This window comes from Vanessa cardui, chromosome 3 (genome assembly GCF_905220365.1).
Source record: "Vanessa cardui chromosome 3, ilVanCard2.1, whole genome shotgun sequence".
Classification (NCBI taxonomy): Eukaryota; Metazoa; Arthropoda; class Insecta; order Lepidoptera; family Nymphalidae; genus Vanessa; species Vanessa cardui.
The window spans coordinates 5,222,397-5,245,152 of NC_061125.1; the positions used below are offsets into that span (position 1 = coordinate 5,222,397).

Genomic DNA, 22,756 nt, shown 5'->3' on the forward strand with positions numbered 1-22,756 from the left:
AATGTCAAAAGCTTGACATTTGTCACTTTTGAAAGATTCATTTTAATGTTTTTAAAACAAAACTACTTATCAATACTTTATACACTGTTTTTGATATAAATTTATATTAGCAGACATAATAGTGAGAGCCAAAATGTTGTTTTTTTAATTATTATAGTATTTTAAAATTTAAAAAAATATTTGATTATATATTATGCAATAATTATTTATAGTCTGTTTAGAGTCAGAATGAATCACAAATTATTCTTATTCCATAAAAAAAAATGTTTGAATTACAACGATAAATTTAATACATAAAAACCAAATTAAATCAACGAGAATTTTTCTTTTTTTGCTTACTCTATTATTATTTTAAATCTTCGACGATGAAATACATATATTTTTTTCAATGTTATAAATCTATAGGTAGCGTATAATATTACACTTCACATAAATTAAGCAGAGTTCTGTTCAAAATTTACATTCCAATGTTATAATATCAATTTTAACTTAATACATAATACTGTAAAAATGGAGAAAAACCGATTTTGAAAATTTATTAACAACTTATATTTATTTTTATGGACGAAAGAAAATTATAGTGTTGTTTTAAATACCCATCCTTTTATTTTAAACCTAGAAATCGCGATGTCTACAAAACTGAGTGGACTTAGCTCGTTATCCAAGTCTTCCACGTAATATACCAGCTCTGTCAGGCTTTACAGAATTTATAGAACAAATTATACATTCATAAATACAAAAATCTACCAAAGATCATTTAATTTTAATGTTTAAAGCCGTTATCATTTATTCATTTCCAATTATGCAATTAGGTATATATTATTTTGTAAAACTTTTCTGTTTGATGGTATGCTTAATACAAAAATAGGTATGAAATGATTAGCACGAGATTATTTAATAAAAAACTAATAATAGTTATTGGTACATAATATAAAGGTCTCATCAAATTACAAATATATATCTCGTCATATTTACATACAGTATGATACCTAATACATTATCTTATAATTTTGAATAGTCTGTGGAAGTTGGAACAAGCTGTCATTTTTGTGTTGCCTGATCTGACATTGTTTGATTGATTGTAGTTTGTAACAATAAGTAAATAACGCTAATGTCGATCTAAATACACTTCATTAATTGGGGATTGATAAATTTCGAACAACTAATCAATTCTACTTTCACTTTGCATACGGATTATGAAAATGGCAGGGTTAGAGTCACTAGTCGTTGAAGAGGTTAAACCCGCCGAAAAGCCAGTTGATCGAGAAAAGGTTAAACTTATTTGTAATTTACTTCAATTAAACGTTTTAGTTTGTAAAAAAGTGTATTATTATTTTTGTTTATTTTTAGACATGCCCGCTGTTACTGCGAGTATTTTGTTCTACTGGAAGACATAATTCTTCGGGTGATTATGCGAGGGGAAATGTTCCTCAAAATGAGCTACAAATATACACATGGATGGATGCATCGCTGCGTGAACTAACAGGCCTTGTTAAAGAAGTTAATCCTGAAACTCGGCGTAAAGGCACATATTTTGACTTTGCGATAGTATATCCAGATATGAGATCGCCAACTTATCGTATGCGTGAAATTGGTGTTACGTGTTCGGGCCAACGAGGTGGCGATGATAACAAAACACTGGCACAGGTTAAATTTCAAATTGGTAATTATCTTGATATATCAATTACACCACCTAACAGAATGCCACCTCCAATGCGGAGACCTCAGCCTTATATGAATAATCGTCCTTACTGAATATTTAAATAAGATATTTGTACCTTATATTGTTAGTAAATTTTTCAAAAGTAAGACAAATAAATATAAATTTAAAAGCAATGTTTTTCTTTTTAATCTTAATTATTTTTGAAATTATTCTATTTAAGTATTTAATATAATATAAAATATAATTATTATATTATTGTAATATACAGTGTAAACTCTTTATAACATTATCCTTTATAACAATAAACTCTATAAAGTAGAAGTGAGCACAACTTGGTTGGTTTGTGTTAAAACCCACATATTGATATACTCTTTATAGTGATTCAGCCATTCTCTATTACAAAGAAATGTGTTCATATTTTTAAACAGAAACCCAATCATATCTAATCTTCGAAGCATAGAGTTAGCATTTTTCCCTGCTTAATCCCAATCAATGTTTTTTTAATTAAGATGAAGAAGATGATCAAGTGGACAAAACTGAATCACCTCCAATTGTTGCTAAGTTGGTAGCATTTTTTTGTTGTTTAATCAAGACAATTCCATCACACATCTAGATATGAATAGAATACATAAAATAATACATAAAAAGTACTGGCATAGCAAAAAACGACACAAAGTTATTGGACTATATGTGTAAACAATAATTTATAAGCATATTTTATCTATTTCCATTTCGATTCAATCAATTTGATTGTTTTTTTTTAGTTCACTTCATATAATCATAACTCTCTATAACAACAAAAAATGCTCTGTCCCTTGATTTTCGTTATAACGAGTTTACACTGTATTTGTAATTCTTAATGAGATAAAAAAAAGACTAAAGTTACATGATGGATTTTTGAAATGTATAACTTGTACTATGTTTGCTAGGCACAGTTTGAGTTTCTATATATATGTCTATAAAAATATTGTTGGTAGGGTCATAATAATATGAATATTTTTCAAAAGCTCATATGTGTAAGACACTTTTAAATAGAATTCATAAATATGGAAACTAATGAAGACTTATAGATAATATTAAATAAAAAAGAAATATATGATTTTATATTTTTATTTGTCAAATCAGGCTCAATTAAAACCATTTTAACAAAATATTATGGTTCTACATAACACTAAGTGACAAGACAAATTATGTCTTAAAAATTAGAGCTCCTAAAATAAATATATTTTATGTACTTATAAGTCTAGTGATTACTCGCTGATCTGAATGGCCTCTTTGATTTTTTACCCATTGCTGCGAGATCAATAGTTATACCATTTGGTAAAACTGCTTTATTTTCTTGGTAGTCAATAAAGCCTTTTTGTTCCTTATCTTCTCTGGCCTTATCACAAGCAATACCTGTTTCATAGTTGTATTCTCGTTTTAAACCATCGGGATCGACATATCCGTATTTACCACGAGTGATACAGTCTACGCCAATAACTTCCTCTTTGAATGATCCATCGTCGTTTTCAAATCCCCATGTTATGCTACCATCTTCATTTTCTTCCCGATATTTACGTATAATTTGGGCGACTGGTTTTTTCTCTCTAGAATTGGAAGAAGTGTATCTTTGTGCAGGCGCGCTCTTTGCAGGTGCACGAACGGGCTCTTGTGGTCGGGAATATTGTCTCACGGGTTGAACGTAATCATCTTCTTCGTCTACGAAAGGTTTAGGTTCAGGTCTAAACGCAGGCCGCTGTGGTCTGCTCGATAAAGGCTGAAGTCTGGCTGGCTGGGGCCTCGCAGTGGGTTCGTTTCTAACTGGGCTGAATGATTGGGGTAATAAGGGGCGGTATTGTGTTGGCCTCACTGGCTCAGGTTTCGGTGCTGTTGGTGTGGTTTGTTGGAACGGAGATGAATTAAAAATAGCTGGTGGCTTTGGTTGAGATGTAGTTGTTATGTCGTAAAAGTCGTTTTGCGGTTCTGCTGTGGAGAACGCGTTCGATACATAAGCAGTTGGTGTGTTGATTTCTATTTCATCTTCAGGTTCTTCTGTTACTGGTTTAGATTGCTCTTCAAGAGACTGTAGACTTGGGCGAGGAGCTGCATCTACTGATTTGAAAGATGGCCTGGCAAGTCCAGGCCTCCTTATTCTTGCTACTCCATTTGGAACTGGAGCGGCTTGTAGTCTTCCTTGTCTAAATCCACCTTGTCTACCTCCTATAATTGCTCCAGGAATTTGAATCCGAGGTGGTGTTGGGGAATCATATTGAGCATAAGCTGTGACTGCACACAGCATACATATCTGAAACAAAAACATTATCATTAAATTTTTTATCACAGATAAACCAATTGTTACAAACATTTTTTCTATCGACTTGGCAATGGAATAAAAACAGAAATAAATATAAAAGTTGTAAAGTGGAATTCGTGCTACGCAATTAATCGACATAGCAGCATACTTTCGACTGTAATAGGCCTTGCCTATATCACGAACATTGCTATACTTATTGATATCGAGTCGTTTGACGTGTTTTGTTTGACTTCGTGTTCTAGTTTATATTTTTATTAAAGTTCGATAGCAAAAATACCTTTCGTTTTAATATTAGATATACCTACATGCCGTTACAACATTTTGCAATAGTGTATGTAGACTATAATAGTGTATGAGCCTAACATTACAATAAAATAAAATATTAGGTTGCTTATTTATAATATAAGAGCAGCAGCAGTAGCAATTTATCTTAAATGAGACCAAAACAATATAGTAATATTTTAAACAATATAGTAATATTTTATAACAATCGGAGAGCCGATGCTTTTGGTGGTCAGTTGTCACCAACACGCATTGGCATTTTGGCACATTTTCTTCAACTAACAATGAGACGCTAACCCTAAAAATGAAATGGTTATGTCTTTTGTTCCTTTACACTGGCATACTCACTCTTACTATTTAAACCGATGCTCATTACAAAAATAAAAAACTACTTAGTAGTAGGGCTTATATAAAACCACTCATCAACAATCAGGAAAAGCCTCAACTTTAATTTTACATTTTTATACTCCAAAAGAATTTGGTAACGTCACAAAGCTTTTAAGCTTAAGAAAAGGAGGAAGAAAATGTTAAATTTTTTTTTATTAAAAGATTTCCGCAAACATAAATTAATAAACTCAATAAATTTTACCAGGTAGTGTCAGCGATATTGAAAATATATATATTTAGAGCAAATATTCTTAATAAATAGGAATTATGTTTTGCGTTTTTATTTACAGTGCTCATATAATGCAAATGTATGTAGTTCAAGCATTGTTTGATGGCTGCAGGCTACGAGCGGAGACATTTGTTACAATATTACGGCAGCTTATTTCAAGGACCTACAAGCTATGACGGTAATATTATAGTTCCAATGTGTGTCCGCAAACACACGCGCAGGTTTTAATCTAATAAACTAATGGAAACTGACAAACTAATAACAAAAGAAGTAAGGCAGGGCAGCCTAAGACTATCATATTGATAACTTGGAGGTTTTATTGACTAGATATATAATAATCTTTAATCGATTTGAACCTAGAATCTTTAAATTTACAGCCTTATAAGTCTGCTGTTGAACTATCGTATTTATATATGTAGAATATGAATACGATGGTTAAATTAAAAAAGAACTATTTTTTTTTATGTATTTTATTTTTTATTATGCTCTTAAAAATAAAAATTAAACATTTTAATAAATAGCGTCTCACTATAACGTAATAACTATTAAATATTAAAACTGGTTAAAATAATTATATTACGTGATTATGTGATTTCAACTATCAAGTCACTATGAGTATTACTATTTACTAATAATGTAGAGCACGACGTCACATAAACGGTTAATAAAAATTCGGGTACTAGCATCCGTTATTCCGTAACTATATATGTATAATTTGCGCAAACACTTTTAAATTTTTATTAAAAGTGTTTGCGCAATGAGGGATTAACAGTAATAAGTCAATACGTAAGGTTTAGCATATAGAAACCCGGAACTAATTTTATTGTAATTATCATTTAATTATGTTTCGTTTTATTTCCTGCCAAATCAAATTATGATAATAACTTTGTTATAGATATACGGGATAATGATAATGCCATCCTGAGTTTCACTTAAATTATTACACTTATTTTTGTACGTATGGTTCAAAGATCGTGCGTTAGTTCTTTTTTTTTCTCAACATTTACGATGACTTTATAGCAGACAGTTTAATATTATACGGGTAATTTATTCGTATACATAATTTCTATCTAGGTTTAGAATTATAGTGTTTCTTTATATTCACTTAAAGGGAGAATGTAATAAAATACCGATAAATTAACCGCAACATATCTATCTGGTCTATAACGATGAAATTATTGCAAGAACAAATACATATACAATTTAAACGGCTAGGACATTATAATAGAGAATAATGACTTAATTTACTGACTTTGAAATATATAACCTCTTTCTATGCTAGATTCCATCAAATTGAATAGTGTATTATTATAATCGAGAATTAAGTAATATCGTCACGACAAGTAAATATAATATAAACATAGCGTTTATTGACAGACTATGAAGTGGAATTACTTTTTTACACATTTTGACAGACATAACATTCATAAGTTATGAAGTTGAAATTCCTCAGTGGCAGTTTAGAGGTGAGGCCTGGAGCCTCGATCTGAAAGTAGTAAGGACGCCCGGGCCACTCATTCTTCCGCCAGTCAAGGTGACAACGTTCTCGTGACTTAAGAAAATAATATACTACAAGTAATCTGGGCCTAGAAGGCTGAGATTTTGTTTAATATATGATAAATATTTTAATACATACGTAAAAGGAATTTAAAGTATTTTAAAATTCATTAAAGATAAAATGAATTTTGAGTATGTTTGCTATGTACAGTTTAGCAATAAATCATATTCCGAAATTCCCAGAAAACAGATATATAAATATATATAAAGGTTACAAAGGTCAAAGGTAAGGTAAAGTAATATAAATGACTACCTTCTCAGTCCAAATGCATCCAGTCAAGGCTAATTGCTTATGTAAGTCCTACATTTTGTACGCTAAGGCGTAGACTGCAATACTAGATTTAAATACATAATTAGATTAAATAAAATGCAACCTTAAAGTTTGCGGGTGATCAAATCTCTTATGACCTACATGTAAGTTTGTAACTTGTTTAAATATTTAAAAAAAATTGTTTCCAGAGTCAATCCATTTGTATTCATATTGGTTTCTTAAGATTATTTTAGAAATATAATAATTTACTCGTTTTAATAAGAGCATACTGTTGAGTGTTTATGTGAACACGTTATTATATATTTAATGACGCGTTTAACAAAAAGCAAGTAAACCAAACACAGTCCACAGCTCCTGCCCATGACATTTTTAGTATGTTTTCTGATTTTGTAAGTTATTGCACTTGCAATAACTTATTTTCGTTAAACCACTATTTTTATTGCGCCAATATTTTATTTCAAAATTAAAATTCTAACCAGTTTTCGCGTAGAACTAGTAATTGCTAAATAGTTTCGTATTTTTTTAAAATAAACATAATTTTCTTTATCTTTATTAATAAACAAAATCACTTTAAGCAATTAGCAATTACTTTGAAAAATTAATATGTAAAATAAACCCTAAGTGCGTTTAACGTTGTGCAAAGGTAGACATGAAACAAGACTAATATTTTTTATTATTATAAATTGCTCGTGTTTTCTATTTATTTGGAGTCTGTGCAGTAGTTTATAACAATGAAAGAAAGGAATTTAATAGACTTACAAGCTGCCTGCATAACGTCAGACCATCTAGGAAAGGTTTTTTTTTGCAATTTATGCGTCGATGCTATCAGTAAATGCTGTTGTTTGTCAATAGTAAAGATTACGATGCTTATAATTTTAAAATTTCATTGATTTAGTGTAACTCAAGTAATAGTAATAGTTTATCGAATAAATATCGAAAGCCTACAACATCATATAGTTGTACCATCATACATGATAACGATCGTTTAAATATATCATAATATAGCGTTTACAATTAAAGATACAATGATAAATATTTGATAGTAACTTTTTACAAACATAAGTTATACCTATAGATTTTTTACAAATGCTGAGTAAAGACTTAACCCTTTCAAACGTGATTCCTAAATTTACATGATATTTTTTATAAAGTTTCATGACACAGTTTTAACAGAAATCGTTAAACAGTCGTTTAAGCGTGAAACTTAAAAATTGCTTATATACATACATAAGTGCAGGTTGTTAATTATTTGCTATTTGCTAGTTATTATTCACAATATTTTCCATTATATAACGAGTTAGCATGCTATATTTACACAGTGCATGCAAACAGCGGCAGTTCATTGAAAACGAACGGGATGTATTAGAGACTTTTTTTAAATATAGGGGGGCTAAATCCGACTATGATTGCAGAAATATATTTCAGAATCATATTAAAGAAAATAAGGTTGTGTTTACAAAGGCATAAAGTTAAAAAGTTTATCTTATTTCTCTTTATATTGTTATTGAATTAAATTATTTTAAAACATATTGCTCTTGTAAACATACTTACTCGTAAAGAGTGATAAAACTATTTTTGTCACACATTCAAAAAGTGAAATGAAAAGACATTGACGTAATGAAGTTGATAACGAGTTACTGTGATATAAGAATGTTGTTTCTCTAGAAACATTTATTATAGGATAAATCGTTTTATTATTTTTATTACATACAAATTAAATGTCATTAGTGTTTTGTTTAAGGCTTACATGTTACAAGAGCTTATAAATTCCAAGTGCAATAAACACAAAGACGGTTTGTAAGGAAGATATCTATGTTTATTAATAAGAATTTGTTATTAATAGTAACTCACGTTCCGGGTATTGTATAATGTCGATTGAAGTGACCATGTCGGTAATGAAACCGCGCGTTGATGTCTTTTGTTAGCAAGTTCACGATGACGTTATTTTTAAATACAAAAATGTACATTCATTAAATTTTAAAAGTAAAATAAGTCAAAGTAATTTTACCTTGAATCTTATTTACAATTCAGAGTTGTAACTGAAATAATTCATTCTTAAAAAATAAATTGTATAATGTTATTATGGTACTGTATTGACAGTTTTTTCTCGATTGACTCCCTTAGAAATGTTATAGATTTTACTATCTCGGAACTTCATCAGTAATTAATTTCGTAAATTGAAGTTACCTAATTTAAAAATGGATAAAAAGTCAGATAAAGCTTGAATGGACAATCACTAAAAAATTAAGAGAATCAGTAATGTTTGTTTATTCTTTAAACAATACACGAACATGTCTTTGTTATTTGAGCTTTCAAGGTAATCATGGGCCAGTATATAATATATGATACTTACACAAGTACCAAGTACGTAAGGGCTTGAGTTACAGGCTTGAGCTTTGGTTCCGCTTGAATCGAACTTATGTGTAACATTGGTATCGTGTTGCAATCTAGGTTATATATATTATTTATAATTATGACATTTGTAAATATTAGATCAAACTTGTCACTGTAATTGAGAGCACGAAAGCGTTTTAACAAAATATATGGACACAGGTTATCTAATTACAGATTATCCGATAAGGATACGTTTTCTTTATTTTTGCGATCATAACATGAGTTGCATTTACAACCCAATTTCATTGTACGTATCGAATTGTAATTTTCTAAGGAGTAGTTAGTGTCATAACTTACAAAATCATACGAAATGCATTATTTATTTACAAGCATTTATTATAAACTGTACCGACACAAATGTTTTTTATATGAATTGTACAGAGGAAGATACAGCATGATTTCCAATTGTTTTGTTATATAGATTTGTCTGCGTAAAAATTAAATTACTTCCGATTTTGTAGGAATGAATCCTTACTAAAAAATATTGCGATAGATTGTTTATTAATTTTATTCAGCAATTATAGTAAATGTAATCAAGCAATTAATGATTTTGTAACATTTAATCTATGTTATAAAATTTAATACGTTATAAAATATATTTAAAAAAAGAACGTGAAATCAGCCAAACTCGCACCTATTCATATTTCTACAGTTGAGTAACTTTAAATACCATATCAATTTGTATAATAGTAGGTAAACGAAATTTATAATTGTATTGCGTATGTAGGTTTACAGCACTTGTACGTTATACTAATATTATCATGGCAATTTTTTATTTCTATTAAAAATAATTATGGATTTTAGGACAGGTGTGACCAGTAAATTATAAAAGATTACGTTTTGCAGTGAATGGCATAATTTAAATGCGTTGAAATAGAACGCCTATCAGCTCTCTATCAACTTCTAGTCAAGCTTGTTGGAGTAAGAGTAGGCAAGTGTAACGCAACCAGTGGAGCATTTGTCCATAATGCATGTTTTACGTAATCGAGTCATTAATATGACAGGTTGAATGTTAAATTCTGCTCGCATTCTAACCATTAGTTCCGCTTTATAAATTAAGAAGGGCAACATTGTATGCGAAAGGCTAACAGTTGATTTACTACCGCCCTCTCAAATCTCGATAGATTCAAGGTTGCCATGCGAAATCGATACCTATTTAGTTCACTAGCTACATGATAATATCAACCTAAATTAAATTTGAAAATTGTAATTAAAAATCGTTATATACAAATCACTAGTATGCTATGTATATTTTAAAAAATAAATTAAATTAAAATTTAGAATTTTATTTTATTTTTTGACATAAATCATTATTTTATAAGCTAGAAATGATGACATGATGAAGTAGCAGATTGGCCTTGTATGCACTGAGACTCACCAGTAATGTCCGCATGATGTCCTGTGGCACGACACTATCACGCCGCGACCGATCAACAAATAAAGGAAACACCACCCGCGCAAGCTATATGAGGTCGCCCACTCTCGCCCTGCGCCCGACGCGACCACCATACCTTATTGCAAGGTAACCAACTAAGAACGAACACTTCGGCTAATGTTATGCCAATAAAAAGCATTACTATATAATTTGGTTGTACTAAACGCGAAGATACCGCTAAACGGGCTAATTAATTTCAACGACGTTTTATATTCTTTTGTGTATAATTTTATTGCTTAATCTAATTCAATATCCTGTCTAAATGTATATCGAACACCGTTAAAATATGCTTATTTATATTAAATATGACTTCTAGTGATAAACTAGTATGCACGAAGATATCTCGGCTTGTAACCTTCTAAACGAAATCTAAAATGATTTAGCTTTTGAACTTTATTCGAGTCTATGAAATCGTTTATAATTTTATACCCTTCAGCTTACTATTACGAATCAAGTTCCAACGTAACACATCCGATTCGTCTCGTCACAATGTTGGGCATTGTTCGTTTCCAATTTGTAATTCAATCGAAGCGCTTTCAGCATGCGATATGTCAGGTGTGGCAATAGCTCGTGGATCGTAACTATTTACGTTCGTTCATATTTTAAACTAGCTCTAATCAATGGCTTCATCTGCGTTGGTATCAATATTTGTAATAATTTTACCAGGCATTTTTTTTCAATTATTTCTATAATGTCAAGTAACTAATCTTTATATTATTAAATACAATCAACGTAAATTTTACAAGAGCGGTGTTTTTATGTACGTTTTATATTACAGCCGACAATTAGATTAACATACGGATACAATTTTAATAATAGTAATTAAAGCTTACTTCCTTCATCTTAAAAAATATTTCTCGCAAACACATAACGTACAAAATTACTTCATTTATAAATTAATTTTTAATTCTTATAATTTAAAATATATAAATACATAACTGTCTGACTGATTGATAATCGGAAATAAATAACCGTAATTAATGTATATATATCAATATCTATCAACAAGTACACATATATCAGGTTAATTTATGTAAAGAAAACAATGTAACTAATTGTAAGTTTTTCAAGGAACAACGAAGGCTAGGTGTTCTAGATTATGTAATTGTCTCCTATTTAGGCTACTAGTTTTTGGAAATACAAGTATATGAGGTTATTAGCTTTCACTGACTGCGCTGTGACTGCGGCAGGATAATGTAAGTGTAGTTTGTTACATCAGTGACGCGTGAGCAGCAGTTTAATCACGCAAGCGCACCGGAAAGTATATCGGCAGCATCACAACATAAGTGAGAGTTCGATAGCCATAACAGCTAATTCCCTTACGTTACTGGTTTGCAGTATCGCTATTTTTATATAAAGGAAACACGTAATATGTGTACAGTACAATGTTATTGTATTATTAAATATTCCCAGTACTACTGACTTATCCGTCAGGACGGTAATAGGAGAGCGCCGTTATTTGTCCCGTATCGCCTTTTTCAATGGCGTTTCTGATTCGACACGACGCATACTCTATTTGTAACAATGGAACTTGTTTCGGGGTCATATACGTAGTGCTTGAGTATTACTGTTTAATGCATTTATGTCAGGAGTTGACAGGTTAATGACCGAGGACACGCTACACATTTCGACTGATGTATTGATTACAAATGAAAATTGCATTTTCTTTTTTTTTATTTCTTACAATATTTTAATCTACTATAACTTAAATATATGGCATATATAAAGTTGATGATTCACTAAGCGAATTAATGCTAAATTAATGAATTTACAAATTCATTAAAATTTACGATCATACGCTGATTTTATTACAACGAAGTGTTAAGATACTTAGTTAAATTTATGTAACATAATTTACTGTTTATTCAATATTATTCGATTTGAAGTTATATACTTAACAATATAAATTAAATACTTATAAAGTATGCAATACACTATATGTACATATTTCTGGGTACGTTTTGGCGCAGGTTTTATGAGGCTGATATTGTTTCTCGTGTTTTGCCTTCAGCATATTAAAATGTAAGCAACATGAAATCTTTAACAATGTTTGTTCATTGTAGAGTCTGTAATATATAAGTTTATTTATAAATTTTTATAGAAAAATCTTATATAACAACTGTATATTATAAAATCTAAAAATATTTAAGATAATTTCAAATGTAAAATTATGTATTAACATTGAATGATTTAAAAAAATAACTGGTATGTATTGGTTTAATCATCACTGCTAGAACCGTCCGTCCTAAATAAGGCAATTTAGAACTACTAGACTACGAAATTAGTATCCGAATCACGTATCTTCTGACGACGCGCGTCGACCGCCACCGTTACCGACATTTAGTAATTGTCTTTACAGGGAATGCGTCCGCGCCGCCCTAGACGAAGTCAATGTCCGGTATAATTAGCGTTCAAGACCACATCAGCAATGAAGAATTACACCGTGACCTGGATTTTAAGATCGCTACGTCATATGTTGCTGTGATCATTAATGGAGTTCTGACGAAAGCAAATTAATTAAGTTTGTAACTTGTTGATGTGCAAATTTATTTAGATACAGTATCAGACTGTAATTGGCCCACAGGTTTGATGAGATCTCCTGTCTCTTTGAGGTAAAGATTTGGAATTCCTCCACGCTGCTCGAATGGGAATTTGTGGATTTACTTGAGGCAGAATTTGGTTGAAATTAGACATATGCTGGTTTTCTCATCGTTTTTCTTCAACGCCAAGTACGAGATGAGTTATAAATACAAATGAAGGTCGAAGAGATTCATTGGAGTTTGCCTGGGTTTGAACTCGTTAATTGGTTGCACACCCTCCCTCATCACTTCTAGATACCATCAACTTATCACATTATAACACAAAATATTTAGTACTTTTGTGTTCCGTTTTGAACCCAGTTAAAATTGCCAGTGTGTACAAGCATTGGTGAACCATTACGGCCCATCTGCCCGTCTGCCAAACTATTATCAATAAAATAAAACAATTTATTCAAAATAATTAATACGTTAAGTGCTTAAATATACACAAATATGAATTGAAAATAGTTACTGTAAAAATCTTCGCCGCGTGGAATGGTGGCAAGAATGCTTTATATATTATATATTCAGTACATTTTATACAATTTTACGATTGAATCCTTCTTATATATCCTTATGTAGGTTAAAGTACAGTTTCTTGAGTGTAATGCCCTTCCAACCACCATTTTGTACGATGATGTAATAAAGTTTGTTTGTCTTGCTAGACTACTGATGAAATACATACTTGGCTTGAGTTTTACTTCTTACAGCACCATTGTCTATGAGCGATTGTGACCACTTACCATCAGGTAGCAAATTTGCTCGTCCAGCAAACTATAAAATAAATTAAAAAAGATATAAAGAAAGTTCTTCTGTAAAAAGAAAAAGTGAGTTTTGATCACTGTAGAAAGCAAAACGTCAAATTGTGATATAATTATTTATTGTACACAATGTCGCATTGTGCATAATAAATATAGTATTTATAGGTATCTGTGCAAGCCCGACTGGGTAGGTATTTTATATTAATATTATTGTTGTATTGCAGATCAAAGGATGTAAAGTAAAAGTAAAGTAACAGTCTGTAAATTTCCTGGGCTAAGGCCTCCTCTCCCATTAAGGAAAGTGTTTGGAACATATTTCACCACGTTGTTCCAATACCTCTTGGTGGAATGCATATGTGGCAGAATTTCGATGAAATTAGACACATGCATGTTTCCTCACGATGTTTTACTTCATCGACGAGCACGAGATGAATTATAAACACAAATTAAGCACATATTTTTATAGTGGTGCTTGCCTGAGTTTGTATCCGAAATCAGCGGTTAAAATGCACGCGTTCTAACCACTGGGCCATCTCAGCTCAGATAAAAGCATGAGGGAGTCAGTATCACTAAAAGACATAGTATTTTAGTTCTCAAGGTTGCTGTAATATGAAAATGATTAATAATTCTTTTCAATATTATACAAGTGAAATACGAAGTGGATTCTGAGTTGACAACCGTGTGCTTTTAATTTGTACGGGCTGCTCGTATATTATTTACTTATGTGCACAAATTATGGAAAGGCATCATAATGGGTACGTTTGAATAATAAAATTTCCTGAAAATTATCTTCGCAGTTTGGTAAATAAAGTTATTCACTATATGTCTTAGTAGTAAAGGCTGAGATAACCGTGTAATAACGTAAATAATGATTATTTTGCAACTGTTCTTTTCTTGGACTTAGTCTAATAAACTGTTTCGTTGTCATTTTAAATCGTGCAATTTTCATAGTTATTGCATAATTTTAATAGCTTCTTTTATAGTTAGAAATGAAAATCGAAAGATAATAATATTAATGTCAGTATTTTACAGATTCCACATGTTGCTTTATTTGAAAGAAAAAAACTTGAAAGAACAACACTATCGTCTCTAACAAAACAAACACAAAAAGGGAATAACGAATAGAATAAGTGCTAAAAGGAATAAAATTGGTTCATTAGTTCCCGAGGTACCAAAAAAAATCATATATAATATTCGTATACATTTGCACGAAAAAAAGAGTGCGCACGTGGGCATTAAGATGAACCACAGAAAACAAGCGGACAAATATTTAAAAAACCTATGTTGTATGTAATTTAACCAAGGAGTATCTAGTACAATAATATGAAGCAAAAAGCAAGTTTCTCAAAACGACACGACTTTATATCTTTGCATTGAACAAGCCTCGACTGACTTGAATATACAAATTTCCTATGTGAGTCATTTGATCTAAGAATGCAATTCTATGCTTATAGATAAATAAAATTTTCAAACGCCTTTTGAGTGAATCACGAAGCCATATTATGTAATATGGTTTTCTGATTGTGTCCCTATATAAGGTTTCTTATCGAATTACCTAATGACACTTCGGGTGTGCCACAGGGGTTTTAATTGGGGTCCTTTAATATTTTTAATATGTCTTAGCAATCTTTAAAAACATGTTGTGTATTCAGATCTAGATTTAACCGTAAACGTATATTGAAATTTTATTCTTGTTGGTAAAAAATTCAATGACTTTTCAGTCACGTGATTCGCACGACCCAAGATTTGGACTCGGGATTATATTACCTCTCTTCATCATTAGGCTTATATAGATTAATGAGGTGTCTAAACGACTATATGCTCTTGGTATAAATCTTCTAACTGGTAATCATCGTCTTATAAAAAAACATCACTGAGTAAAATATTTGGAAGGCTTCGTTATTGTACAAGCATGCAGTTGTTAGTTGATAAAATGCCCCTAATATCTAATTTCATAGATTCAAATAGTTCAAACTAGCTCCTGTGCACTTGTAACCAAAAATATTTCTTAAATATTATTGTTGTTACTAGATTGGTAACAAGCTTTGCCTTGGTTTTAGTAAAGGGCAGATTTTTTATTTATTGCAGGTGTAACCTGCTATGAAATCTATTTCTAATGACCAGAGAAATCTCATGTACGAGAAAAAGGTTTCATAATATGTCACGGTTGCTTAGTTTATGTTGTAGGCGGACTTGCGAATGGGACACCAGATGGTAAGAGGTCACCACCGCCCATAGACATTGTCGTTGTAAGAAATATTAAACATCGCCAATGCACCATCTACTTTGGGAACTAAGCTTTTATATCATCCTTTTAACTGGAACATAACAATACCGAGTATTGTTGTTTGGCGGTAGAATATCTGATGAGAGCTTAAAACCTATCCAGGCGGCCATGTAAAATGCCTTACCACCAAGTAATTTTGTAAAGTAGTTATTAAAAAATCAAAAAGGTTAAAAAATAATGTTTGAATACAAGTCTCTAGTATAGTATCATCAACGTACAATAGATGGCGTAATACATAATTTTGTACATAAGTTTAAAAGAAGTGTTGGTATTGTGTTGTATAAATAGCAATAAATCAAACAATAATTTTATTTCTAAAAATATATTTATCAACATATATTTACTTAGGTAGGTACATGTGGTTATTTTATAATTTACAAAATTAACATTTTTTTTTTAATATCACAAGTAAACTAGTCAATATGTCATACTACAGTTTCTTTGTATCTGTTGCTTGTTATAACTCGCTATTGAATATAAATTAAGTTCAATAGCATTGCTTTCATCAATATTTAATTAATAGAATATTACTGATTAAATTGTAACCAAAGAATTTGTGGACTTGTGAATTTGCCGAGACCAATAAATAATCTTAAACAACTAGTATGTAAATTCATCATTATTTCATTAAAACTAATTATATCTAATAAATGGTTTTGCTGATAAATTACAATGAGTTAAATTTGACAGAGTAAAATTGTTGATTTGAATTAAATATGGTAGATAAGCTTAACGCCCTGTTATATTTATTAAAAATGTACATTAATTTAGAACTAATCCAAATAACTTTGCGTTCGGTTAGTAATTTCAACAGTCATGGTAAAACAGATACAATTGCATTTTATACAATGATACTAAATCCCTTTATTTTTTTATAATGAGTAAGTACAGAAGCCCAAACTCTTAGAGGCAAGCAAAGTACGAACGAAGTAAATAGTCTTTAAAACTCGCTAATATTATTAATTATAATTGTAATATTTACTGGATCGAATTTATAAATATAAACATATTTAATAAATTATGTATATTATACATAAAATATTAGATAGGTATTTAAAGTTGTTCAGGTTGCTTTCACTAAATCATAACTAGATGGCGCTACTGGTCATAGTATTTCATTAGTAAATCAAGGTTTATAACAAAGTATTTATAGCGCGCATAAAGTTTTATTCTTAATTATCGTTATTATTGCTTTTTTGTATGAATGTCAAATTTATTATAAGTATAACATTTTCTTAATCCTTAAATTATACGTAGTAACCTTAAATAAGAGTCTAATTAAACCTTAGATGTACTTAGCACTACTGACACATTTGTTAATTTAAAACCGGTAACAGTTCTAGTAAATACCTAACGTAGGTATGTATAAATACTTTTACAATTATTTTATTTACAAATATACTAAAATTTAAACTAATATTTATTGTACGTTACAGGATAAAACAGTTATGAATTTTAGTAAGCTGCTTAATTTTGCGAATAGATATTTTTCATACTATAATAAACAATTATTGAATGTTTGTATACTACTTATATATTTTATAATCAAATGTCATTGTAAGTATTATAATAATTCTACGAAGTCAATTTATTTACTAAAATTTACAATTTGTGTCTTTTAATTACTAAATAATCGTTAAAGTAAAATTATATTTATAATGTGTACTATGAAAGAAATTAAGAATTAAATAATATATAACAAGGATTTCACTTAAAATATACACGAATATACATTACTATCACTTTTTATCTATTTTGTAATGATCACATACGCTTTCACGGTTTTTAGCACCAACTACTGCCCTCTATCGTCAGTGACGGTAAACGTTCCATTGCACGAAGAATTCGCTGATCTGAAATTTATTTTTTATTATATAAAATATAATTAATAAATAATAGTAATGATATATATCTATATATTCCACATAATTAAATCCGATAGGTAGGTAGGTATACATATGTTTTGTTTTACCTCTTTGATTCCTTAGAGATAATGGTGTCCGGTAGCAATAGTACAACAGCGCCCCCTGCGCCGCTCAGAGCCGCTATCGTAACCATTGGTAAGTGCTCATTCAATTTAGCCTGTAGAACAAAATAAATATAATTTTCCTACATAAACGTAAACTACATTTAAACTAAGTTTAACTAAAAGTTAATAAGAGTTTTTAATTTTTTAATACATTTGTAGTGTAAGATTTGGTACTCAATTTTGGTAGCTATAACGTTGGATATATAATTATTATAGATTGTTAGACGGTATATACATTCTATAACTACATTCAACTGCTTTAATACTAGTCGATCTAAGAGGAAGTTCTATATGAACTAAATAGGATTTTTTGAGCAGTATTCGAGTTAACGATTATAAAAAATAAATTTTATTATAAACGAACAATTAAATGGAATTAATCAATTATAAATTCGTCTAAAACTTACCAATTCCCATAAATAGGGAATGCAAATAAGCGCCAATCCTGATGATATTTGACTCGCGCCCACTCCCAGATTCCTTATAATTGTGGGATACAGTTCCGCTGTGAATATTGGCAGCATGATATTCGTCGACGCGATTGCAAACTTCCCGACCATGAGACACGATATTATGATCCAATTATCCTCGAAGGATATAGAAAACACTTCGCTCGCCACACAAGCGAGGCCACAGATCACCATGGAGATGAAAATTGGTATGCGTCTCCCAGCCTTGAATAGTATGGGGATGCTTGTAGCGATTGCTGGTATTTCTACCGCTGCGAGTATTATTGAGGTTATGTGCAAATTGCCCAGGTTGAATTTGCCAATATTTAACAGGAGTCCGTAATACGCGATTGTCATGGAGAACCATATGATGAAAAGGCAGAAGGTTCTCTTCATTAAATATCCTTTGAAAAGCATAAGTACACTCGGCTCTTCCGTCCTGATTTCGGATTTGTTTGATATGAGTAATTTGTCGATATCAGCTAGATTGTCTTTCTTATTGAATTTTGATGCTTTTTCTAACACCGCTTTGGCTTCTTGCGTTCTACCTACGCTAAGTAACCATCTCGGGGATTCAGGCAAGACGAACCTGAAATAAAATAGATCAGTCATAAGTTTGGATAGAAAAAACAAACTTATAAAAGTATGTACATGTATTTTATAAAATAGTCAAATGACTAACGAATTGGTCACGTGATGGTAAGTAATTAGACCAATGCGCCATCAATCTTAGGAACTAAGATGTCATGTACCTTGTGCCTAGTCAGTTAGGTAGGTACATCATAGTCTTATAATATAACACAACAACAACAATACCAATAGCCTGTAAATTTGCTTATGCGGGGTGAATGCCTCCCTATATCCCTTTGAGGAGAAGGTTTGGAACATATTCCACCACATTCTTCTAATGCTGTTTGGTGGAATACACATGTGGCAGAATTTCTATGAAATTATACATGCATGTTTCCTCACGATGTTTTCCTTCACCGCCGAGCACTAGATGAATTATAACACATGCTCACGAAAATTCAGTGGTGCTTGCGTGGGTCTGAGCCCGTAGTCACCGATTAAGATGCACGCGTTCTAACCACTGCGCCAGCTCGGCTCTATCATATTGCGCTATTTAAAAAACTTAGAAATTAATATTACATATTAAAATATTTTTATTACCATAGAATAAGCAGGAAACATCCGGGTACGGATAAGGCTAATTGCAAATCTCTCCAATTAGGTAAAACCATTGACAGCAGCGATACAATGATATAGGCTAATGGCAGTGGGAAGAAATTGCAGACTCCAGCAATCGTCACCCATGCACCACCTACTAATTCAACGGAGAGCACAAAGGCCGCGTACACTACGGATACGGAGACGAGGCCCATTACGAGCCTCACCAAAACATATTGCAAGTACGATTGCATCAGTAGGGATAAGATTGCTAACACGCTTTGAGCCAACATCATACCGATGAGTATTCTTTTACGGCCGAATCTGCAAATAAAAAACAGAAAAATTGTTAGCTTATGTTGCAAATTTTCTTTTAAATGATAATGTCTTACAATGCGCTTTGTATTTTTTTTAATTGCGCAACTCTAACCCACAATTATCTATCATTATGCGATACCTCGTGAGTATCTCGTGTTAGATTTCGAGAAAGAAATTATAAGATAATTATATTTATTTATTATTATATTAATAATGTAACATTATATGCTTAATAAAATGGTTTATCGTGATTTATTTTCTTGTTGTTTTAAAATAAGTATTGGTGCAAAAAGAGTCAGGAATGAAAAGGCAATTTAAATATATTGTTTAAAGATGAACTTACTTATCTGATATCCATCCGCCTAAAACACCTCCAATTCCAACTCCGATTAGAAACACAACTTCTGCCAAATTAGTGAGAGTTGCTCTATCACATACTAAATCCCATTCTGATATGATAGTATCCCCAACTTCTGACCGATCGTAGTCCCATTCGTTGCATCTCAGGAATGAATCCAAAAGTGGGGCCGTATTGTTCATGATACTTTCTGCAGTAATCCCATCGGGCAGCACGCGTACTGAACACGCGTCGACCGGTTGACTGTAGTTAATCCAATATTCAATCGGCAAGCTTGATAAGTTTTCAGGTCTTCGACACCAAAATTTTGTAGCTCTTGCCTGAAATAAAAAGTGGGCTTACTATAGAATTTTTAATTAGATGTAAAAAAAGTGTAATTTAAAAATTAAAAACCATACATGTAATAATTTTTTTTTGTTACATTAAAATAACCGCTTTTTACTAAATGTATGTATACGTATATATACACGGTACAGATACCAAAATAGTTTTTACAATTTTTGTTTGTTTGTTTCGGCTAATTTGAATAACATAAAGAAAGTCTGGACCGATTTTGACGGGACGTTTGAGTCAACCTGATTAAATTAAGCTTAAACAATAACTTTTTTGTTAAATGCAACGCGCATGAAGTTCCGGGGACAGCACCAGCTGTCCCCTACTACTGTCTACCAAGGTACATCAATAGCTTCAGAAGAAAAATAGATCTAATTTAAACTTACCGTAAACGTTGGTAGATATATGTGAAATGTGCACGGGAAAGAAAACAGAGATAGGAGGAACGTCATCATCAACTGCCAACGACCATAGTCGCCGATTATTAGAGAGACTACGTCTTTCTGACCGATGTCTTCGTTGGACTCATGGTTCTTCTCTTTGCTTATTCCTTGACTGGGGATAACTGAAAATAAGTAAAAAACACATTTTATTATGTATAGATTTCTATTAACAACGAAATATTAATGTCATTATAATGAGATTCTTGCACTACAATTTGTCAATTGTATATGCAAAAAAATTAAAGTAAGTAAATTATGTGAAGAGATAATATTTGTCGCTGCAAACATTAAAACATAAATTAATATATACAGTTATTAAGTTATGCAACGTCACGAACTCGTGTAACATAGTAGGTATATACTATTGTAATATAATACCAAAGTAATGTCACGAAATAAAAAAAAAAACACGCTTTTTAACATCTTGTATAATTAAACTAGAACTCATGACTTTATTTGAGATACAAAAAAGTGATCCTGACCCAAGCCGGGTCAATAAAAAAAAAAGGTTTTGTCGAATAGGAAATACTCAGTCAGTGTTTTTGTTGGGTCCGGTACGTTTTTTTGTGTTGTGGCAAATGGATGACCCATTGACTGAAGGTAACTGGTCACCAGTGTCTTCAATTCCTCATATCACCAATGTGCTACCTCGGGAGCTAAGATGCTTTGTCACATGTGACTGTTGTTACATTGGCTCACTCACGCTTTAAGTCGGAACACAGCAATTATTGTTTTATACTAAATATTGCTGTTTGCCAAATAATGGAGTGTAATATGGGTACGAATGAGATGTACTTTTTGGATCCAAGTTTCGTTTATTATATCATAATATACAGTTTATATAAACCGATGTGACACACTACAATTGTAATTGTTGCCGCGTAGGGCAACCATCATAAACATAGAATACAATTTTGTATCTGTTCCGGTTGCTGTGTAATAATTTTATTTTTATCTATCACAAAATGTAAATCTGTCCCCCTTTTTTTTAACGTCTATTCCATCGTCAGGTTCAATATTGTAAAAAATTAATGAATAAAACTGTGTTTTTGAATCAACTTGAGTTAAATTAATGTGTGTTTCAAATACAGTGATATTTAATATATATAATTCGCTGACTCGGAAAACATGTGCATTTGCATGATTTATGACCCTTTCCAGTCGTGTCAGACCTGTGCGGATTCTGTGTAGGCACATACTTCCGATAGTTGCTGAGATAGAACCAAACCTTAGATTTACGTATAACTTGCGATTTGTTCATAGCTCAGTCATATTGTGCACTACTAGTATTTATGGCTTATAGGTATATCTTTATTTATATTAATACAGTATTATTTTACTTAACTACTTATATCTCCTTTAATTTTAATTCCAAGTTCCGATTTTATTTTTTACTTGGTGGTAGGGCTTTGTGCAAGCCCGTCTGGGTAGGTACCACCCACTCGTCAGTTATTCTACCGCCAAACAACAGTACTCAGTATTGTTGTGTTCCGGTTTAAAGGATGAGTGAGCCAGTGT

At 31.3% G+C, this 22,756-nt stretch overlaps 3 protein-coding genes across 4 annotated transcripts in view; 1 reads left to right on the forward strand and 2 right to left on the reverse strand.

Moving 5' to 3' along the window:
- Window positions 1-1,028: 1,028 nt before the first annotated feature.
- LOC124543622 (histone deacetylase complex subunit SAP18) lies at window positions 1,029-1,836 on the forward strand. The gene is made up of 2 exons (XM_047121872.1): window positions 1,029-1,271; window positions 1,351-1,836. The coding sequence occupies exons 1-2, from the start codon at window positions 1,197-1,199 to the stop codon at window positions 1,753-1,755; spliced, it is 480 nt and encodes a 159-aa protein (XP_046977828.1). The 5' UTR covers window positions 1,029-1,196; the 3' UTR covers window positions 1,756-1,836.
- A 921-nt stretch (window positions 1,837-2,757) lies between these two features.
- Window positions 2,758-10,716, reverse strand: LOC124543621 (pollen-specific leucine-rich repeat extensin-like protein 1). The gene is made up of 2 exons (XM_047121871.1): window positions 10,458-10,716; window positions 2,758-3,950 (listed from the first exon to the last, which is right to left on the reverse strand). Exons 1-2 carry the CDS (start codon window positions 10,470-10,472, stop codon window positions 2,907-2,909), a joined length of 1,059 nt encoding a protein of 352 aa, XP_046977827.1. The 5' UTR covers window positions 10,473-10,716; the 3' UTR covers window positions 2,758-2,906.
- Window positions 10,717-16,438: 5,722 nt separating this feature from the next.
- The window catches only part of LOC124543573 (organic cation transporter protein-like), a 61,054-nt gene continuing 54,736 nt past the window's right edge, over window positions 16,439-22,756 (reverse strand). For both annotated transcript variants that reach the window (XM_047121810.1, XM_047121811.1), the window contains exons 2-7: window positions 21,182-21,360; window positions 20,448-20,782; window positions 19,790-20,110; window positions 18,578-19,208; window positions 18,114-18,223; window positions 16,439-17,994 (exon numbers count right to left, since the gene is read on the reverse strand). In XM_047121810.1, coding sequence (XP_046977766.1) covers window positions 17,937-17,994; window positions 18,114-18,223; window positions 18,578-19,208; window positions 19,790-20,110; window positions 20,448-20,782; window positions 21,182-21,360 — 1,634 coding nt within the window. In that variant the 3' untranslated portion in view covers window positions 16,439-17,936. The remainder of the gene's footprint in view (window positions 17,995-18,113; window positions 18,224-18,577; window positions 19,209-19,789; window positions 20,111-20,447; window positions 20,783-21,181; window positions 21,361-22,756) is intronic.